Genomic DNA, 19,544 nt, shown 5'->3' on the forward strand with positions numbered 1-19,544 from the left:
AACCAAGAGGTTGCGGGTTTGACCCCTAGCCTCACTCAGTGGGTTAAGGACTTGGCGTTGCCATGAGCTGTGGTGTAGGTCACAGACACAGCTTGGATCTGGCGTTGCTGTGGCTGTGGTATAGGCCTGCGGCTGTAGCTCCAATTTGACCCGTAGCCTGGGAACTTCCATGTGCCGCAGGTGCGGCCCTAAAAACAAAACAAAACAAAACAAAAAACCCAAAAAACCCACCCAATTTGACTTGGTTCTTATGGTGACTCATGATACACAACATTTATGTAGTACTTACTACAAAACCGACACTTTAATTGTGTTATTTTATTTCACAGTCATGTGAGGTTGGCGGTACTATTATGCTCATGTTATGGATGTACAAACTGAGACCTTAGAGGCTAATCAATAGACTCATACTGCTAAAGTGTGAAAAGTCAGGTTTTGACATAGATAATGTGTCAAAGTATTGTGTTCAATAAAAACAATGACGTCGGCTAAAGATGGGGCACAACCTTTCATTGGTTTGCAGATGCACATCAGCTTTGAAAACAAATACTTACCAAAGGGACTCTGACTTTATTCCGGAAAGTGATGTAGAATGCCAGTTCTCCTTTTTTTTTTTTTTTTTTTCCTCTCCTTTTCTCTTCAGTACCGGCCCCCCATCCTTCCCTCCTCCTCCTCCCACTTTCCCCTCCTTTCTATCTTGGTTGAACTGTTAGAGAGTGATACTAAGGCATTTTTTTTTTCTCCTTGCTCTCTCCCTTCCACCTTTCTCTCCCTCCTTCCTCTCTTCCTTTTTTCCTTTCTTTCTTCCCTGAACTGTTGTGGGGAGACAAAGACTTTTGGCTATAAACTTTGGTTTTCATTCCCAAAATAAAAGAGAACCATTTTAGTGACAATCTGCCTTATTTCTAGAGTTATTTAATTCCACCTATTTCTGTTCATTTCCCTGAGAACTACCCCAGGAATGGAAAGAAAAATAACTGTCTGCCCTCAAGGAGTTCATCCTCAGGCAGCTGAAGGAAAGAAATATTGCCGTTTAGAACATGGTGCCCTCTGTAAAGACCTGTGTGCTCTTTTGTCTTTGCAACAGGTACCATTTCTGTCAACACGTTGCGCACACCCTACACTGCTCCTGGCGAGAGTGAGATTCTGGACCTGGATGACGAGTTGTACCTGGGGGGCTTGCCAGAAAATAAGGCCGGCCTCGTCTTTCCCACCGAAGTGTGGACTGCGCTGCTCAACTATGGCTACGTGGGCTGCATAAGAGATTTGTTCATTGATGGCCAGAGCAAAGATATCCGGCAAATGGCTGAAGTTCAGAGTACCGCTGGAGTGAAGCCCTCCTGCTCAAGGGAAACAGCAAAACCGTGCCTTAGCAACCCTTGCAAAAACAACGGCATGTGCAGGGATGGGTGGAACAGATATGTCTGCGATTGTTCGGGGACAGGCTATCTTGGCAGGTCCTGCGAGAGAGGTAGGATTCCAAAATCCAAGCATCTGACTCCCCTGAGAGCAAAAGTGTATTCAGGGAGTTCCCATCATGGGTCAGCCGTGATGAGCCTGCCTAGTATCCATGAACTCTCGGGTTTGATCCCTGGCCTTGCTCATTGGGTTAAGGATCCAGTATTGCAGGTGCAGGTCACTGACAGAGCTCTGATCTGGCATTGCTGTGGCTGTGGCATAGGCTGGCAGTTTCAGCTGGGTTTGACCCCTAGCCTGGGAACTTCCACATGACTTGGGAGTGGCCCTAAAAAAAAAAAAAAAAAAAGTGTATTCAGTGTTGACCTCAAAACTTAAACAACCATTGAAACATAAATGTATGCTCTGCTGAAGTAAACTCTCAGCAAGCCAGGTGGCCACCCCTGACGTCCGTTCCTGACCAGTCCATAATGATTTTCAAAGCCCCTGATTCTGGGGAGACACAGCTTTTTAACTATATTGCAAGAAAAAATAAATAGTTGGGTCCTTGGCTCCTCTAGGATGTGGGCCTAAGATGTCTCTAGACAATCACTGTTTCTTTTGCCCAGTTTGTAATTTCGAGACACTAGAAAGTAAAAACAGGAAAAAAATTAGACATACTTTTGGCAGTTAGGGTTAATGTTTATGTTAAAATTAGCATTCAAAGCAAGCTAAGCTGGTAAGTTACAACTTACTTGACACTACTGCATGAGACTTACCTGAGCCTGTTCCTTTCATTCCCGTCGACATACCTGAGTTTGAAATTTGAAAAGTCAGGTAACTTTAAACCATCTAGTTACACCAGAATTTTCAGAGGTGCCCTCTGATTTCAAAGGCACTTACCTTTGCCTAAGACCCAACTGATCACAGAAAAGATTTGGTCTTAAGCCTTAGTGTGTCCATGGAGGCTCTGAGTGGGTGCCTCCCTTTTCTTTTCAGGCAGGAGGCAAAGCTACATTTTTTCCTCTTCTCCTATTAGAAGGAGAAAAAGGGTTAAAGGAAGAGTAAAGTGTGATGGCTGCTACCCTTCGCCTGCAGACCAGACAAAAGGAAGAAATAGCAGAACAAATAGGTCTAAGTATGTTCTTTCATCGACCCAAGAGTTTCAGATAAATGCTTTAGTCACCATGCCCATTGCCACTCATTTTCAACAATGGAACAAAAAATCAATATGAAAAAATATTGACGAGTTGTTCCATTGTCCTCTTATGCTCCAAATAGCATTGCTCCCTTAGACATTTAGCCTAAAAGTACCTGGTATCTATTTTTTAAGCCATACCCATTTAGTCTTTTTCTCCTTGCATTCCTGAAATAGTTTAATTTATTTAAGCTAACACTTCCTAGAAAAGAAATATTTCTTTTCCAAAATCCAAGTCGAAATGTGACTTTGATTTTTTTTAATCTTAATAAGGTGGTAATATTAGCTTATCGGTAATATTAAAAACATTTATTAATATAAAAATCAATAATAGTAACAATAATCTAATAATGATCTTAAATTACCTACCAAAATACTATCACTGTTCTGTGTTATATAATTAGGTCCATAGATAAATATTTTAATCATATAGATTCATTCATTCTCCTAGTACCTAATTGCAATTCCTGTGAATAGTCATTAGAGATTTCTTATTTCTTCATAGTTTAATTTATAAGGTGCATATTCTTTGTAAATTTTCCTTTCTAATTTCAGTTTATTTGTTTACATAGCTTTGTTTTTAGAAATTGCCAAAAGGAACCAGCAGCAACAAAGTGACAAAGCTTACAGTTAGATATATTGTGAGATTAGCAGACCTGTGTGATTTAAAATTGTGTTTTTATTTTAACCACTCAGAGAGCTATCAGTTATTCTGAGGCCTCCTCCTTAGGTGAAACTAAAAAGGGTGTCACTGAACTGTCACACAAATTACAGAAACCTTCAGTTAAATATGCATGGTGTACCACCCTGTGGCAATATTCTGCTACTACATATGGCAGAAATAATGGAAATTGTACAGCTTCCTGAACCAGAATGAGGGAAAGGAACTATTTATATGTTGCAGTCATTAGAAGGAGGGGTGGCAAGCGTATGCAGATTTGCAAATGAGAATTTAATAGCAAACTTCATCACTGGGATTCAAACCACATTTTTTATCTGACAGGTGGCTGGAAATTTCTTCAGATTTCTTTGTCTCTAGATTGGTTGTGTATTGAAAGAAAATAGTCATTTTTTTGTGTGGTTTTTGTTTCTGGACTACACAGTGTATTGTGAGAAGTCTTTGCCTTTCAGAATTAATTTTCTTGCTCACATTATGGCATCTCCTGAGAACAAGGATATTGAGGGATGCTTGTCATGCTCAATACCACAAAATTTGGCTTCTATTCAGTTCCCAGTTCTGCCCTATTTTAGTCAACACATGATCATGTCCAACCGTTGGGGTTTCCAATTCAAACAAAAGAGATTTGACTGTGGTTCTTCTTCACGATCACTCTCATCACATAAGGCTCTTGATCACATAAAAGTTGACTGACAGCTCTTGAAATTAAAAAAAAAAAAGGGCATTTATACAGTTTCTATTTTACTATTAGTGAGCAATAATTGATAATTTATAAAGAAGCATGTTCAAGTCCTTGGACAATGCAGCATGAGAAATGATATTGCCATCACATTATAGGAAATTTTTCTTCATTTAGTAAGCAAAGGAGCTTGTAAGAAGGAACAGAGTATTTGCTGACTGAAGCAAATAAGAAAATAGTATTTTGTTTTATGTGCATTGATTCCATAAAGAGTAGTATAGAAATAATGTTCAATAGAATATAAATTGAATTCAGTACCTCCCCTCCTGCTGTATTTTGACAAAACTGAAAAGTTGTGCAGACTTGGTCATATAGAAATTATTCCTGGCTGTATGTATATGGTATAATCAGAGGTCTACTTTATACTTGTTTGTTAAGACTCTAACAGATGGAGGGACAGATGTCAGAGCAATATAATTTGGCTCCCTGTCTGATTTTCATCGTTGATCACAATATGTGACTGCCTTTCGGCAAAACTGAGCACAGGTGTACACTTCAGACTGCACGAAGGAATAACACAGAAAACAAATTTATCAAACTTAACGACAAGGGGGGAAGGAGATATAGGAGACAGAGTTGAAACTTTTTCTCCCCAGCTGGGAAGTATTGTGTTGGAATTAGCCTTTTAAAGAACTCTTTTGTGTTCTCCATGAGAAGATAAGTTTACTAATGTTTAGAGGATGCTGCCAAATAGCGTAACCTTCAAATGTCAGAATGTTGTTTACCATTTATTTGGCAACTCCAGACTGCAACCTGGTGCATTTTCCCTTTCTTGTCTAATTAAACATTAACTGTAATGATTGGAAATTGTTTAGGTGTTCATTTGTCATTTATCAACACGTTATTTTCACATTGAGAATTGTTTAAGTGGTACTCAGAGGCACGTGAGTTTTACTACTTTACTGTTATTTCATTCCTGCAGCTTTTCGGAGAATGATACTATTATTATCATTTTTACTTTGGATTATATTTCATACTATATTTATTATCCATGATCAGACATCTGTATTTCTAAAAGGATGTTCCCCCTACTTAATTTTCAATCAGATTAAGCCACATTTCATAGAAGAATATGAGATCATTTTAAAAATGATTGTTGAATAATATAGACTAGATTTACAGGCTAAATAAATGAGAGAAAACTAAAAATATTTTAGCCCTTTTATCTGTATAACACCAAAGTAACTGAACAATTGATAACGGCTTTTACATTTTTATTCAAGTATGTATTGTTTTACAGATACAGACAATGATTGGCTATCATTTAGGAAAAGAAATGGTTGAGAACAAATATTTTTAAGATTATTCTAGAAGCACTTTTCTAGTGTTCACTACACCTTTATAATTATGTTTTAATTATTTTTTGAGCAACTTCTACTAGATTTTCTTTAGTGAAACTTATCTAATTGGAAAAATACAATGTAAATATGTGACATGATGTAGAACCACCATATTTTAAGTGGGTCATATTTTATTTTTTCAGTCCTTAGGTCAGTGCTTAGCCACAGGACCCCTATTTTGATAAACAGACCCCTCTTCTATTCTGTCATTTGTGGCACAATTATGGCTTTCAGTGTAGACTTTAAGGAATGTTTCATTCATAGACATTACCAAAATTAGATTCTACTTATAATAGAATAAATAATTTTTTTAGTGACCATTTATGTATGCATTCTATCCAAGTTGAAATAAGCTCTTTCATATATCTTCAGTATCAAGAGCAATTGTTAATTCAGTAAATATTTATTGAGGCTGTACTGCGTGCCTGGCACTTTTCTGTGCCCTCAGCTGACCACAGAACAGTGAATAGGAAAACCCAGCCTCTGCTCCAATGACACTCACATCTCAAAGGGCAAAGACAGATTATACTATGCAAATAAGTAAGAAATGGTAATTTTTAAAAAGGAAATGCTAAGTAGATATAGAATAACTGGGAGGTGATACAAGATGGGTGCTTACAGCAGGCCTCTCTGGACTAACATTTGACCAGAGACCTGAATGCTGAAGGAACCAGCCACCCGAAGATCTAGGGCTAAAAATTCTTAAGACAGAAGGTTCCACAAGTGCAAATACTTACATGAGAGAGGAAATCAGTGTGGCTGGAATTTACTAAACAAGGGAGGATGTGCTAAGAGCTGAGACCAGAGAGATGGGCTGGGGCTGAATCACACAAATCTTTATCAGTTACTGAAACAAGTACAGATTTTATTCCAACCGCAGTGATGGGAATCTATTGGAAAGGGTTGGGAGGTGAAGAGTGGTTGATGGGTGGGGTGAGTGTCCTTAGTTGAAACAATGAAATGATATAATCTGATTCATTTCTTTAAAAGTTTAGCTTGGCTACTGTGTAGGAAGAAAAAGTAGAAGTTGGGAGACCACTGAGGGAGCTGTCATGGTGGCCTCAGTGAGACATGGGAGCAGAATCTGAGATACTATAGCAGCAAGACCTTATTGATTCGGGAAGTGGATTGGAATTAGACCTAGAAGACTTGCAGATGTGCAAATAGATTGGACATGGCAGAGAGTGTAAGAGTGAAAGCAGAAAGGTTAAGGTCTGAACAGTCATTTACTGAGATGGTGAACATTGGAGAAGAAGTGTGTTGAGTTTGTTCATTGCTGGCCTGTGTGTGGTATTCAAATTGGAGATGTCAAGTAGGCAATGGATGGTGGATGTTTGATGGGGCTCAGGAGAGAATTCGGGACTGTTGATAAGTACTGGGGGGGAGGAGGGTGAGCATGTGAGCTGGCCAAGATCCCTTAAGTTAAGGGATAGATAGAAAAGAGAAGAGCCCTAAGGAGGGCACTCTGGAACCTTTGGTACTTAGTGGTTCCGGATATGCATTGGGTCCCATGACAACAACTAATGATTAAAGTCTGTTAGAAGCCTTACTTGATTTTCTTGACTATTTAAAAGAAAAATAAACTTGCAAAACCAGAACTCCAGAATATAGTTTTAATAATAAGCACTGGTGTATCAGTAAAGTTAATTCCTGTAAATAGGCAAGATAATGAGAACTTCCTAGTTTAATTTCAGGTAGTTTTTCTTTTATTAAATGGTATTCTGAGTTATCAGAACCCATAAGAAAGCAAAATTACTCATACTTGTTTTGCAATGTACCACAACCATATGGTGCTTAACATTAAGGGGTACAATTTCTTAAAGCAATCAATTTGAGATCAACATTTTTTTGCTATTCACTTCTCCCAGTGTTTGATGCAGCAATAAGTGATTTCTCTGTTAAAGCAGTCCGCTTTCCTTTAGTAGCACACACCTGTACCAGCTCCTCAGCTCCCCCCTGGATCCTCATTCCATATTATAGATACATAGTTATTGACTTTTTGGTGATAACTTAATTTTTTCAGAACATCAGGGTAGTGCTCACATATAATGTTTTAAGTTAGCGCTTATCTGCAAATGAACCTCAAAATGAAGTTGCATTTTGTGTCTTCATAAAAATGAATTACCCTGTTAAACATAATGACGCAGAAGCAGCATAACCTGTTGATCGGTAATACCACTTTTTCTTCTGTTTTTGAACATCGCCTTTGGTAAAGCAGTGAGCTAATTCCTATATTTGTCATATTTTTATTTCTTTTTGATTGTATTAGGGCAGAAATTATGAAAAAGATGATGATAGTAACTTTTCTTAAAAATCATGGACTTTTTTGGCTGCACAAAGGCTGCCTCAAAGATGTTCTAGTGGCACTCTCATTCTGCAGGTGAAGGATTCAGAGCCATGTTTAATTTCGCAGAGCTAATCAATGGCCTAGCCATATTTAAACACACTCTATGCTAATTGCTAGTACTTCAGACCAGGCTCACTCTATAGCTACAGGAAAGAGTAGGATATCTGCTCTTGAGAAGGCTTATGTATACATGAACGTGGATAATCCGTCATGATGAATGCTATGAGTAGAAGGTGCCTTGGGAAAGGGAAGCATAGTCACCCCTGCTTCTGACCTTGAGCAGAGCATTCACAGAGGAAGTTCCCTTTTCTATGACTTTTCATTTTAGCTTAAAAAGAATAAATTTTCTTATTCCTGAAAAAGATGAGCTGAGTTTGTGTCTTGTGCTCTATATAGAAACCTTTAATAGGTTGCGTGTTTCCTTTTCAAGGTATAAATGCACCAAAGTGACCAAGAACTTTTATATCCATTTCCCATCTATAGAAGCAACGGTTCTGAGCTATGATGGGAGTATGTTTATGAAAATCCAGCTCCCAGTGGTGATGCATACGGAGGCTGAGGATGTGTCCTTACGGTTTCGGTCCCAACGAGCATATGGCATTCTCATGGCAACCACCTCTAGAGACTCAGCAGACACCCTCCGCCTGGAGCTGGACGCAGGGCGTGTGAAACTGACGGTCAATCTAGGTAACAACTCACCTTCCCCCATTGAACTAACACTTTGCACTTTTTGTTCAGTTTTGCCTGCAAACATTTATCAAGTAGCCTGTTTGCCATGGAAAGTTAAAACACTTAATGGTCTCATCTCCATTATTTAAATTAATTTAGGTTTGGGGGGCATCTTTTTATTGTTTCTGTTTTGTTTCACATAATTTACTGTTTCGTGATTCCTACCACTGAGGGTTCTTAAAAGGGAAGCCATATGTGTTAATGAGGTTAATTGAAAATGTGAATTATTAGGCTTGACAATACCTCAAAATGAATTTCCTATTTTTATATTGACTGACATTCTCATTGTCTGTAGATGATGTCCTTTCAGATAAAACAAAAATCCACTGACTTTTACTTAGATAGCATACAAGACAAAAATGTCAAATTTCTACTTTGTGATCTAGATCAACAGTTGCTCTTATTCTCTTCCTTGGGCTTCTCCTTTGAATAGTGACCTGCGTGGTATCCCATCCTTTCTGTTTGGAAATACCGTGTGGTGATATTTTGCTATCAAACAGCAATCCACAACCCTTCAATGCCCAAAGTCTGCGGCCCTTAGCAAACAGCCATGAGAACACTGAAAACACAGGCTCTTCTACAGAAAAATAATGCTTTCCTGCTTAATTGTAGCCTTCAGAAAGTGTCACTACAGTAAAACCTCACCAAGCTAGGTGAAATCTGGGGTAAGACCAGGCTGAATTAAGAAAAAGTCTGAATTGTAGACTAAAAAAATGTAAGCAGTTTTATTTTCAATTACACAAATTAATAGCATGAAAAATCTTCAGGAAAGGTCTTAATAGGCTGATGTTAATGGGTGGATGAGAATTACCCATAGTTAGCACATTGTTTAACACAAGTTATGCCATCAATGTATAGTGAACTACTTGAAATAAGTTTTCTTCCTGAACTTGGCCTTTCACAATCTGTTTAATTTTTCTCAGGTAATCTCTGCTCATATTGAATGAAGAATTACAAATATACTGCCCAATATGTTTCAGTATTGTTAACTCCAAATAATAGGAGTATAAATTAATGAGGTTTTACTGTATTTCCTGGAAGTGCTAAACACACACAATAATGAATAAGCAGAGAGAGAAAAATAAAAGTTGAGACTACTTAGATTTACAGAAAGAATAGTAAAATGTGATGAGCTAAGGCATTTGCGAAAACACTACATACATTTTCAAATTGTGCTAGGCAGAATAGTAGCTCGTAAAATATAAAATTATTTCATTTATAGCTTATTGCATACAATTACACTCAATTAATATTATTTAAGTTCAATAATAGCCTATTTTTTTGATATTACTAAGCAGTTTTTTACTGTTCTGTTAGAGTTCCCTCTAGTGGCAATGATAGGTTACTACAAGCCAATCAAAACTGCCTAGTTGCAGTAAAGGGGGTGTTAGCCAGAGATGGACACTCACGGGATTTTACAACAGCAAAGCATTCTGTAGAAAGAGATGTGTAGGTGCTGATCCTTGGCTGTTTGCAACCACTTTTCTGACGCGGTTGACGACACATGACAAACTCAGCTATATGGAAACAGAATCTAGGTTTATATTTTCATGTTCCCCAAAGGCATTTAATACTAAACAAAAACCAACAAATATTTATATATGTATATATAAAATAAACATAAAACATCCTGCATGGTCCTTTAAAGATAACTCATATTCACAGTCTGTGTTATTCACATCAGACATTCTGTTCTTGGAGAATCTGCTTTTATACAATAAGAAAGTATAAGAAAAGGAAAATCAATAGCAGTAGTCACCATGACACTTATTACATAGAGATAACATTGTTAGCTCCTAAGAGAAGGAAAGACTTGTGTTCTCTGAAGAATGACACTACTCCTTAGCCACTAGAGTTTCGAAAGGAAACAAAGTTGTTTCTTTCCTCCTCCAATTAATACAAGGCATAGAATTCACCTAACACCTGGCTGATGCCTTTTTTGCCCAAGCAGACAACCACAATAGCAGCAACAACAATAATAAATACATGAAGGTGAAATGAGAATACCATCAACTAACTCTCCATTTGACCACCACAATTCTAAAGGATTCTGTTGGCCTTTGTGGGATGATAGATTTTGGAGGTCCAAGATGTCTGAGCCTAGCTGATCTTGCACTGTACCCCATTGTGACGGAGCACTTTTTAATTATATTGGAAACATTGATTTGTTCTTTCACAGATGGGGAGAAAGTTGCAGCCAGTCTAAGCCAAGCATCTTTGACAGTTAACAATTCTTTATTTCACTTAGATTTGTCACCATGTAGCTTTGTTTGAATTGGCCATTTAAAAAAAAGACCTTCTATGTTGTTTCTGATGGTGAAGTTTTATAAGAATGAATCTGGGTTCTAGAAGTCCATAAAGAATAAATGATATGGAGTGGCCATATTTGCATGTGTCTGTCCCCGGAAGGGTGGACTGTGATTTTATTGGATGTCTGCAGCTATTACCTTGAAGGATAAATTTTCATTTTTCATCTATTCTTCCCCATCTAGATTGTATCAGGATTAACTGTAATTCCAGTAAGTGCCTATTCAAAATTTTTAAAATGTTATTCCTCCATTATGATATAGCTAGTCAAGGAATAAAAAGAGAGAGCAAGAGAAAGGCATTTATAAAAACTCATGAATTCAATTTCGAAGTATACCAGTCCATCATCTGGGTTGTAAAAATTCATTTAAAAATCTTTCTGGCTGAAGACTTTCCTGTTGCAGTTCCTACCTCTAAGTAGGAAAAAAGGTGACAAATTTCTTGTAACAGAATGTGCAAACGCCTCTGTAGACCTTTGGATAAAGCAAGTAGCATTTGTATTTTGGTAGATCTTAGACTCCAGTAGTTCTCTTCACAACCAAATTAGTAGAAAAATATTGTGGGTCTTATTTCCTTCACTTTCCATTTTTATCTCCCGATTCAAACATAGGAAAAAAAAATTCCTTTCATTTGGAACTTACTATTAAACCCTTCTAAATTAAGTTTTCATTGGAGAATGCATGTTTTTCCAAATTTTATATATATACAGAAAATTACTTATCTAAAGAGTTTCTTTCTTGTTTAAGAGTATTTACATAATGAATTTTTACATCCTAATCATATATCTGCAAAAATAACCCAAACATTTCAAATCTGTGGTATGCATGCCAAATTATGAGTTAGAAAAGATGCATGGACTGTTTTTTGATTTGAATTAGAGAACTCGAAAGGATATAAGGACTGTGATTTTATTTTGAGTTGTAGCATTATCTTAAGAACAAATTCATTTTATTTCTTTACATAAATATTTAGGTTTTTCTTTTCCAGGTTTTGCCGATCACATTAAGGAATCTCTTCTGATACAACAAAATTGTTAGCTATTTCACTAAAATGGTTCGAACAAGCTTCTAATTTTTCATTGACACAGTCAGTAAAACTTTTTTTTTTTTAATATTCTCGGAAAATGCTCAATGTGACTGGGTGGGATCTACTCCTAAAAATCTTTGACTGTGTTTTCAAATAGCAATAAGGCATCTTCCAAGGAACAAAATTGTGGTCTTAAGCTTAAAAAACAGGAAATTTTATCTAATTAAATTCATGCTATTTCAGGCACCATGCTTGTTGTAACTCAGATTTATCTTAAGATATTTTCATATTCATTTAAAAGCAGAATAAAATCCAGGGTTTCCGGTCATAGCAACAAAAAGGTAACTGAATCATGATTTATGAAAAATTAAATTGTCAAACTATCATGCTAGGCATCAAAAATCATCTCATACAGAATATAGTTCCTGAAATAATCTCTCAAAGCTCTCACACAAGCAGAATTTTTCAGGTTTACATCATTTCCTCTCAAACCCCATCTGTACCACACTCTCTGAAAAGGAGCACAGGTTTACAGGTCCTATATCACAGTCCAGTTTGCTTGCAGCTCTGGAGCATAGATGCAGGCAAAGTGGCAACTCACAAGATCCTTACCCAAAGCCAGATGTATGAGTCAGTGCAGCTGTTCTTGATGCTTCCTGGATCTGAGAAAATTCCTGGGAGGAAACTATTTCTTTCTGGGTTTGTGCTTTATTTTTATTTATATTAAGTATACAATAAAGCATGACTTTTTAAATTTACAGAATGCCACTGCCTAAACTCTAGTATTTAATGGAAGTTAACCCCATGCTTCTGTGTTCTCTAACTATATCAATGTTTTTTAAAATACATGTTTATAGTCTAATTACCCTTCTTATATATTTCTCTTCATTGGGGTTATTATTGTGAGACTCTGACGTTAAGCATAGCCTTTTCTCTGGATATTCTACAGAATAGTACCTTTGAGGACAAAAATTTTTGCTGGGTAGTGGAATTTTTCCCTTTTTAAGGAGTATGTGTTATGCTTAAATTACTTAAATTAAATCAATGATTGTGAGCTTTCAGTGCACACCTGGGACAGGACTGCAAATGCCTTAACTTGACAGCAGTCACTGGAAAGAACATTCAGTCATCAGGTAATGTTTTCATTTCCTTTTCCTTTTTTTATTTGGGGACTAGTGGGCAGATGTAGCAAGAACTACAAGTTCCATCAAGAATTCATGTTATTACTCAACTTTCAGGATGGGGAGGAACTTACATATCAAATAATTCATATATAATTCATAGTAATTAAATAGACAGGGATTTCCACATGGAGTGTATTTCATACCCAATTAAAAATATGAATAAAATAAGGAGTTCCCACAGTGGCACAATTGTATCGGCATCTTGGCACAGTGGGTTAAGGATCCGGTGTTGCTGCAGCTGTGGCTTAGGTTGGGACTGTGGCTAGGATCTGATCCCTGGCCCAGGAACTCCATATGTCTCAGGGTGGCCAAAAATGAAAATAAATAAATAAATAAATAAAAAACATGTATCTCAATATAACTTGCAGTTTAATGAAAGACTGAGTTATTATACTTATCCCCTAGAAGCAGTGTGTTTGAAACCAAACTGTAGGTTTACTAAATTTACAACGTTATACCACCACTATCTAAAAATACCACTGCTAAGACATCAGTTGTGTTGTGAGCTTGGTACAAAATACCTCAATTGATGTCTTGTAGAAAATTTCCACAGGGAATATACAAACTATAACATACAAATTACCTTACATAAGAACTAGTATGAAACTCTAAATTGTTAATTTTGGATAGAAACCTTTTCAAATTCCTCTATACTTCCTCTGAATTGCTCCCCTATTTCCTTTAGTCACTCCATCCTTCCACCCTTCCGTACTCTCTTCCCCTCAGTTTATGGAAGATGTTACTTGATATGGAAAAGAAAATATATATAGCATCAGACTCTCCAATCTTTGCTACTGAAGAATAAGTAGTAGGTGAGGAGGGAAGAAGATCTGGCTGCATTGCCTGTATTCAGACCTGCAGGGCCATGAGATGGCAGATATATATATATATTTTTTTTTTCAGCCCTTCCTTTGTCAGTAGTTTCAATGCAGCAGTGGAATCTTACATGGACAAGCCTGGGACAGCCTTTTGTTAAGATTCTTTTGAGAAAGGGCAGATTTGAATTTCAGGGACCATCTCTGTCAGATTCTTTGTTGCCACCATTTCCCCTCTTCTAATAGGAAAAGCTGTCAAGAATATTTAAATGGAAGGTTAGAGCCTATTTTTATTTAAAAATCAAAAGCTTATTTTCATGTGCAGAGACGGTCTCTTTCGAAAAAGGACCCTCTCTCTGAATAGTGGTCTTGTCAGTGTCAAAATATATGCTTTGATCTCTCTGGTTATAAATGGAATGTCTTTGCACACAATTCCAGACCAATCTCAGTTCTTTGATTGGCTTATTTCATTGCTACAATATGTTTGTTATCTGTAGCTCAGTCTTAGACTTCATCAGTATTTGCAGATTCATGGATGGGAAGGTGAGCACAGGGGTGTGTTATCTACCGCTCTCCATTCTCCCCTGTCCAAGAAAGTCGATTACTCTGACCTCCTAAGTAACTCCAATATGGAGAACCTATCTACTATCATAAAATAATTTTATATGGAAGCTGCTAAAGGAACCACCCTCTTTAATGCAGATAATGTCTTCCCTGGACAGTGAAGGGCACTTCAATAAAGGTAGATAGGAAAGGACTGTAAAATCACATTCTTTTAACATAAAGGACAATTATTTGAATTAAGGAAAAAAAGGCTAATTATATGATTTTACAAAAAATAATTGTTATAGGGATATGTACTAATACCAACATATCACTAACAAGTTATTACCAAAGAGGCCAAGTCAGACCGAAGAGTACTTTGTGACCAAATGAATTATTTGCATTAAAAAGTGAGTCATAAGAGTCTCTTGCTTAGTGCATTGTATTAATTGACTTAAGTCTTTTAAAAACTATAAAGAATGCAAAAGAGATTTTCTACACCTTGTGGAATTTTCTCAAATGCATTATTAGTAGGGTCTATAGTAAGTATTACTAGTAGGCCTTTGGTTTCACTTTGCATTCTCTTTACCTGCCCAAGTATGTAGCCTGAGATAGAGTGACCGAGACAGTCTCAATTTCAAGTTTGCTGCCTGGTAATTCCCAGCACTGCATCCAAAGTCATTCTTCTATAATCTTCTATATATATATATTTTTTTTTTCTGATGATTTGGTCTCTGTGGTGGTGTATTGTATGTATGTTTCAATAGTCCCATTTTTTTCTTATCTTCTAGGAACCTTACAAACTGTTATTGCTATAACCTTTGAAAGTTTAAATACATTGAAAATTTGAAAACTAAACTGGCTCCTATCAACTGTAGGTGAATCCCGATTGTCATTTTCGTCACTACTTTAAATATATAGTGGATATAGGAAGGCTTTTGTGATTTTGTTTTTGTTAATGTTTTTCTTTACTTTTATTTTTTTAAACCAATGGCATAATTATGCAGTTTTCTTCTTGCCCACAAGAAGATTTGGGGCCACCTCTGCATTGATATAAAAATTTTAATATGCCCATATCTCTGATAGTTATTTTGCTTGTTTCTTTGATTACTTTTTTTAAATCTTTATACATTTATCTCTTCTCCTGCCTGCCTGCTCTTTCTTCCTACCAAGATTTACTCTTCTTACTTCATTTCCAATGTTGTTTTCTTCTCTTTCCTCTGATTTCCTTACAAGAATAAAAACTCCCTGGGGTTGAGAAAATATTTTAGTAGGCAGACCTTCCAACTGTTATTAGCTTCTTATAGGAAATAGTTTATTTAAGATGCAGAGACAACAAAATTACAGATGATGTTAATGTGGACAAAGTGTCAAGGGTTGAAGTTCAGCTCCTTTTATTTGTAGTTCATTGTCTAAGAATTGGAGAGAAAGGGAATCTAAGGCCAAGTACTTAACCTCATTCTTGACGTTGATATAGTGAAGAAATGCTCTGAGTAATATGTTATTGGAAAATGCACTATGATGGATGTCTGGAGTGGATAATAAGATCTTTGTATTATCATTTTATTACCAGAATGAAAAGATCAACTGGATATTAGTTATCACTGATTTTTTTATGTAGATAAAAATGGAAAGCAATAAAAAAATGCAAAATGTCAACCAGTGGTGCTTAAGCCATATTAGATTGCTTTGATCAGGCTGCTGCTTGGCAGGCTACTTAAAAAGATATGAGGAAATTTCTGGAGGTTGGCTCTTGTTAACATGAAACAAATACTCAGTTCAGAGCAGCTGCCTGGTGCCTGAAGAGCAGAGAACTCTAAAAAGGAGCCTCCTGCCTCTGCCTCCACACAAAGTCACTAGATTTGTAGAGTTCTGCCAGTCACTACCTCTGAGTGACTGGTGCTGTCTATCTATCCACTTGAGATAGGAGCTGCTCAAGAAATAAAGGAATAAAGGAAGATGGATATATAAATACAGAAAATTGGAGTTTTGTTTTTTTGTTGTCATCTTTTTAAAGCTCAAAGTACATATAAAAGAAAGGAAAAGGTAAGATAGCTTAAGAATGGTTATTTTTAGCAAAAATCTAAGAGAAATTACATAAATATGGGAATCACAGATTTCTGATGCAAAGTAAATAGCTAAAACAGGCAAAGGAATTGGCACATGACAAGGAGTCTTTAGAAAAATATCAAAATTGGACTAAACTTTAAGGAAAGCCCATTGGATATCCACATGTTAAATTTATGACAATCATAAAGAAGAGTACACATTTAATGACTACGTAGATTGTACAAAATCATAATGTGAGGGCTTGATAAGTAGAAGAATTTGATCTATTTTAGTGAACAATTAATTGGTTTATTGCTTCTATACAAATGTAAAATGCTTCAGTGTTTTAAATGATCACCATTTGTGCAGGTTAAGAATTCATCTTGAGGTGTGTTCCCGTTGTGGCATAGTGGAAAAGCATCACACTAGGAACCATGAGGTTGCGGGTTTGATCCCTGGCCTTGCTCAGCGGGTTAAGGATCCTGCATTGCCGTGAGCTGTGGTGTAGGTCACAGACGTGGCTCGGATCTTGCATTGCTGGGGTTATGGTATAGGCCGGCGGCTACAGCTCTGATTTGACCCCTAGCCTGGTAATCTCCATATGCTTCAGGTGCAGCCCTAAAAAGACAGGGAAAAAAAAAAAAAGAATTCATCTTGAAATCTGGCTCAAGGATTAATTTATTCAATAAGGTATTTTCTTATTATATTCCAAAGGCTGTGCTCAAAGTAATGCAAAATTCCAGATTGGCACTGACCAAATTCATTAAATTCTCTTTCATTGTTGAAAGTTAGCATTGTAACAATGGCCAAGGTGGAGATTGTTCAGAAAAACCTATAAAGTTTCAGAAGAAGCATTCTAAACTTTTCTTGGTATCTGTGAAAAGGAAGTTTTTTTAAACACCGCAAAATGTCAGCAGTTGTTGGAACACAACCTGTTGGTCAGAGGTTTGTGTTGTGTTATTAGAGAGAGGTGGTTTCTAAACATTTGCTATTTCTTTCATAGTTTAGAGTTTCTCTTTCTCATTGTCTTTATTATTTTTTTTGGTGGGGGGGAGGCAGCATTTTAACATTGGTGCAGAAGGTAAAAATTTAAATTAGACATTAAATGTTCCTGGTCATTATTAATATTTGTTTTCTGCATTTAGCCAATCAAATTGTAAGATCTATGATTAGAATTTCATTCATTTTAAAGAAAATAATATATATATACATACATATATATATATATATTTACTGGAGCCTGCCTTTTGCCTTTTTACTTATGTGCCTATAATGATCCAGGTTCATAGATCAGAAAGACTAAAAAGTACTCGAGAATTTCTATTTAAAATAGCCTCAAATCTTTAAGACAGCCTTAATGTTCAGTGGTGATCTGTGTACGTGTATGTGTAACTGGGTCACTATGCTGTGCAGTTGAAAAAAAATTGTATTAGGGAAATAACAATAAAAAAAATAAAGTGCCATGCGAAATAACTTATTTTACTAGTGTAAACAAATATAGATCAGAATTTTTCAACAATTTTTGCATTCTTAATTTTCCTCAAAAGAAAGCAACTAACAATTTATATTTTATCAACTGCTTACCAGAGAATATGAGAACAAATATTATGATCATGAATTTCAATTCCTCATATAATAGCTAGATAGGAATTATGCACCTGCTACCTTCTTCTATGGATGCTGTATTTATTTATTTATTTAGTCTTTTTGCCTTTTCTAGGGCTGCTCCCGGGGCACATGGAGGTTCCCAGACTAGGGGTCTAATCGGAGCTATGGCTTCTGGCCTAGCTCCCAGCAACGCGGGATCCGAGCCTCGTCTGTGACCTACACCACAGCTCACGGCAATGTGGGATCTTTAACCCACTGAGTGAGGCCAGGGATCGAACCCACAACCTCATGGTTCCCAGTCAGATTTGTTAACCACTGCACCACGACAGGAACTCCTGTGGATGCGTAATTTAAAAGATACTTTGTCCACTTAACTATAGGTCAGATATGATTAATATAACCCTTATAGTTTAGCTTCCGTTTAGCTTCCTCTCTTCTCTATTGACTTGCTTTTTCTTGGTTATAGTTTCTACTCTTTCATGTCTTCTGCTTACTCATGTCTCCTGCCTCATGGTTTCTGTTCACTGCCTCTGCCTGCGCACGTCCTTTGCCTTTTTTGCTGCGCCTTCAACTATTAACTCAATGTATGCTATGTGTTCAAACTCCCCTAGAATGGGAATCTAGTGAATTCTTTACTTATCCCTGTCCTATAGAACAGAGCTTTCAAATCATGTCACCTCATAAGCCACTGGCCAGATTTGGGGGGCCGATGCCTACTCATTGTCCCATCAGCTGTCTGCAGAGCAAGGAGCAACAAAATATACTCATCTCCAAGGGGATGTAGGAGCAGCAGGCTTTCCACACAAGCATCTTTTCTCTAGGCTACCTGATTAAAAAATGTTTTGACTTTAACTGTGAAATACCCTTGAGGATTATAATTTCTTCAACACATCACTGGCTAACTTGTGGTACATAAGTCAAGTGGGCAAGTTATTTAAATCTGGGGGGAAATGTATGGGACCATCAAAAAACCTAGAGATGGAAATGTTCAGTATGCTCAGAGCTCGTATCCATTTCTTTCACTTGTTACCAATGGGAACAAAGAGCAAGATGGATAAGAAGGTAACTTAGGAAATTCTAGAGTACTTTGATTACTGTTACCCTCATTGTACTTAATATTGGATTGATTGTTATTTGTTCTTTGAATGCCTCATTTATGTAGTTGTGAGAATGCTTTACCCTCCCATCATCCCTCCCAGTAAAACAGTTTAAACAGGCTTGATGTATTTTATATACAGTACTATTGAAATAAATTTCAAAGTCAATTGCATCTTCATATAAATGTTTATAATATAGTTAAATTTTCTTTGGAAATGTAGAATTTAAGATTGTCAGTTCTTTTTTTAAATTTGCATATGAAGAATGTACATAGCACATGAAATTTACTAATTAAGTCATTAGATACATGAAAAAATCCAACTGAGTATGGAAATCAGAAATTGTCCTGCATAAATAAATATGTACTATTGAAAAATTTGAAGAATTCTGATATGTTTTGTATTTCAGTAGGTGCAAAGGAGATAGTTTATATATGTGAAAATGGAAACCAAATATTGCATAACTTAAAATTACTGTTATAGATATT

General features: G+C 36.5%; 1 protein-coding gene across 1 annotated transcript in view; it reads left to right on the plus strand.

Moving 5' to 3' along the window:
• NRXN1 (neurexin 1) overlaps positions 1-19,544 on the plus strand; it is a 1,110,288-nt gene that overhangs the window by 501,719 nt on the left and 589,025 nt on the right. Inside the window, exons 8-9 of the mRNA XM_047782102.1 lie at positions 1,088-1,471; positions 8,182-8,385. Of these exons, the coding sequence (XP_047638058.1) occupies positions 1,088-1,471; positions 8,182-8,385 (588 nt within the window). The remainder of the gene's footprint in view (positions 1-1,087; positions 1,472-8,181; positions 8,386-19,544) is intronic.

The sequence above is a fragment of the Phacochoerus africanus genome, chromosome 5 (genome assembly GCF_016906955.1).
Source record: "Phacochoerus africanus isolate WHEZ1 chromosome 5, ROS_Pafr_v1, whole genome shotgun sequence".
Lineage (NCBI taxonomy): Eukaryota > Metazoa > Chordata > Mammalia > Artiodactyla > Suidae > Phacochoerus > Phacochoerus africanus.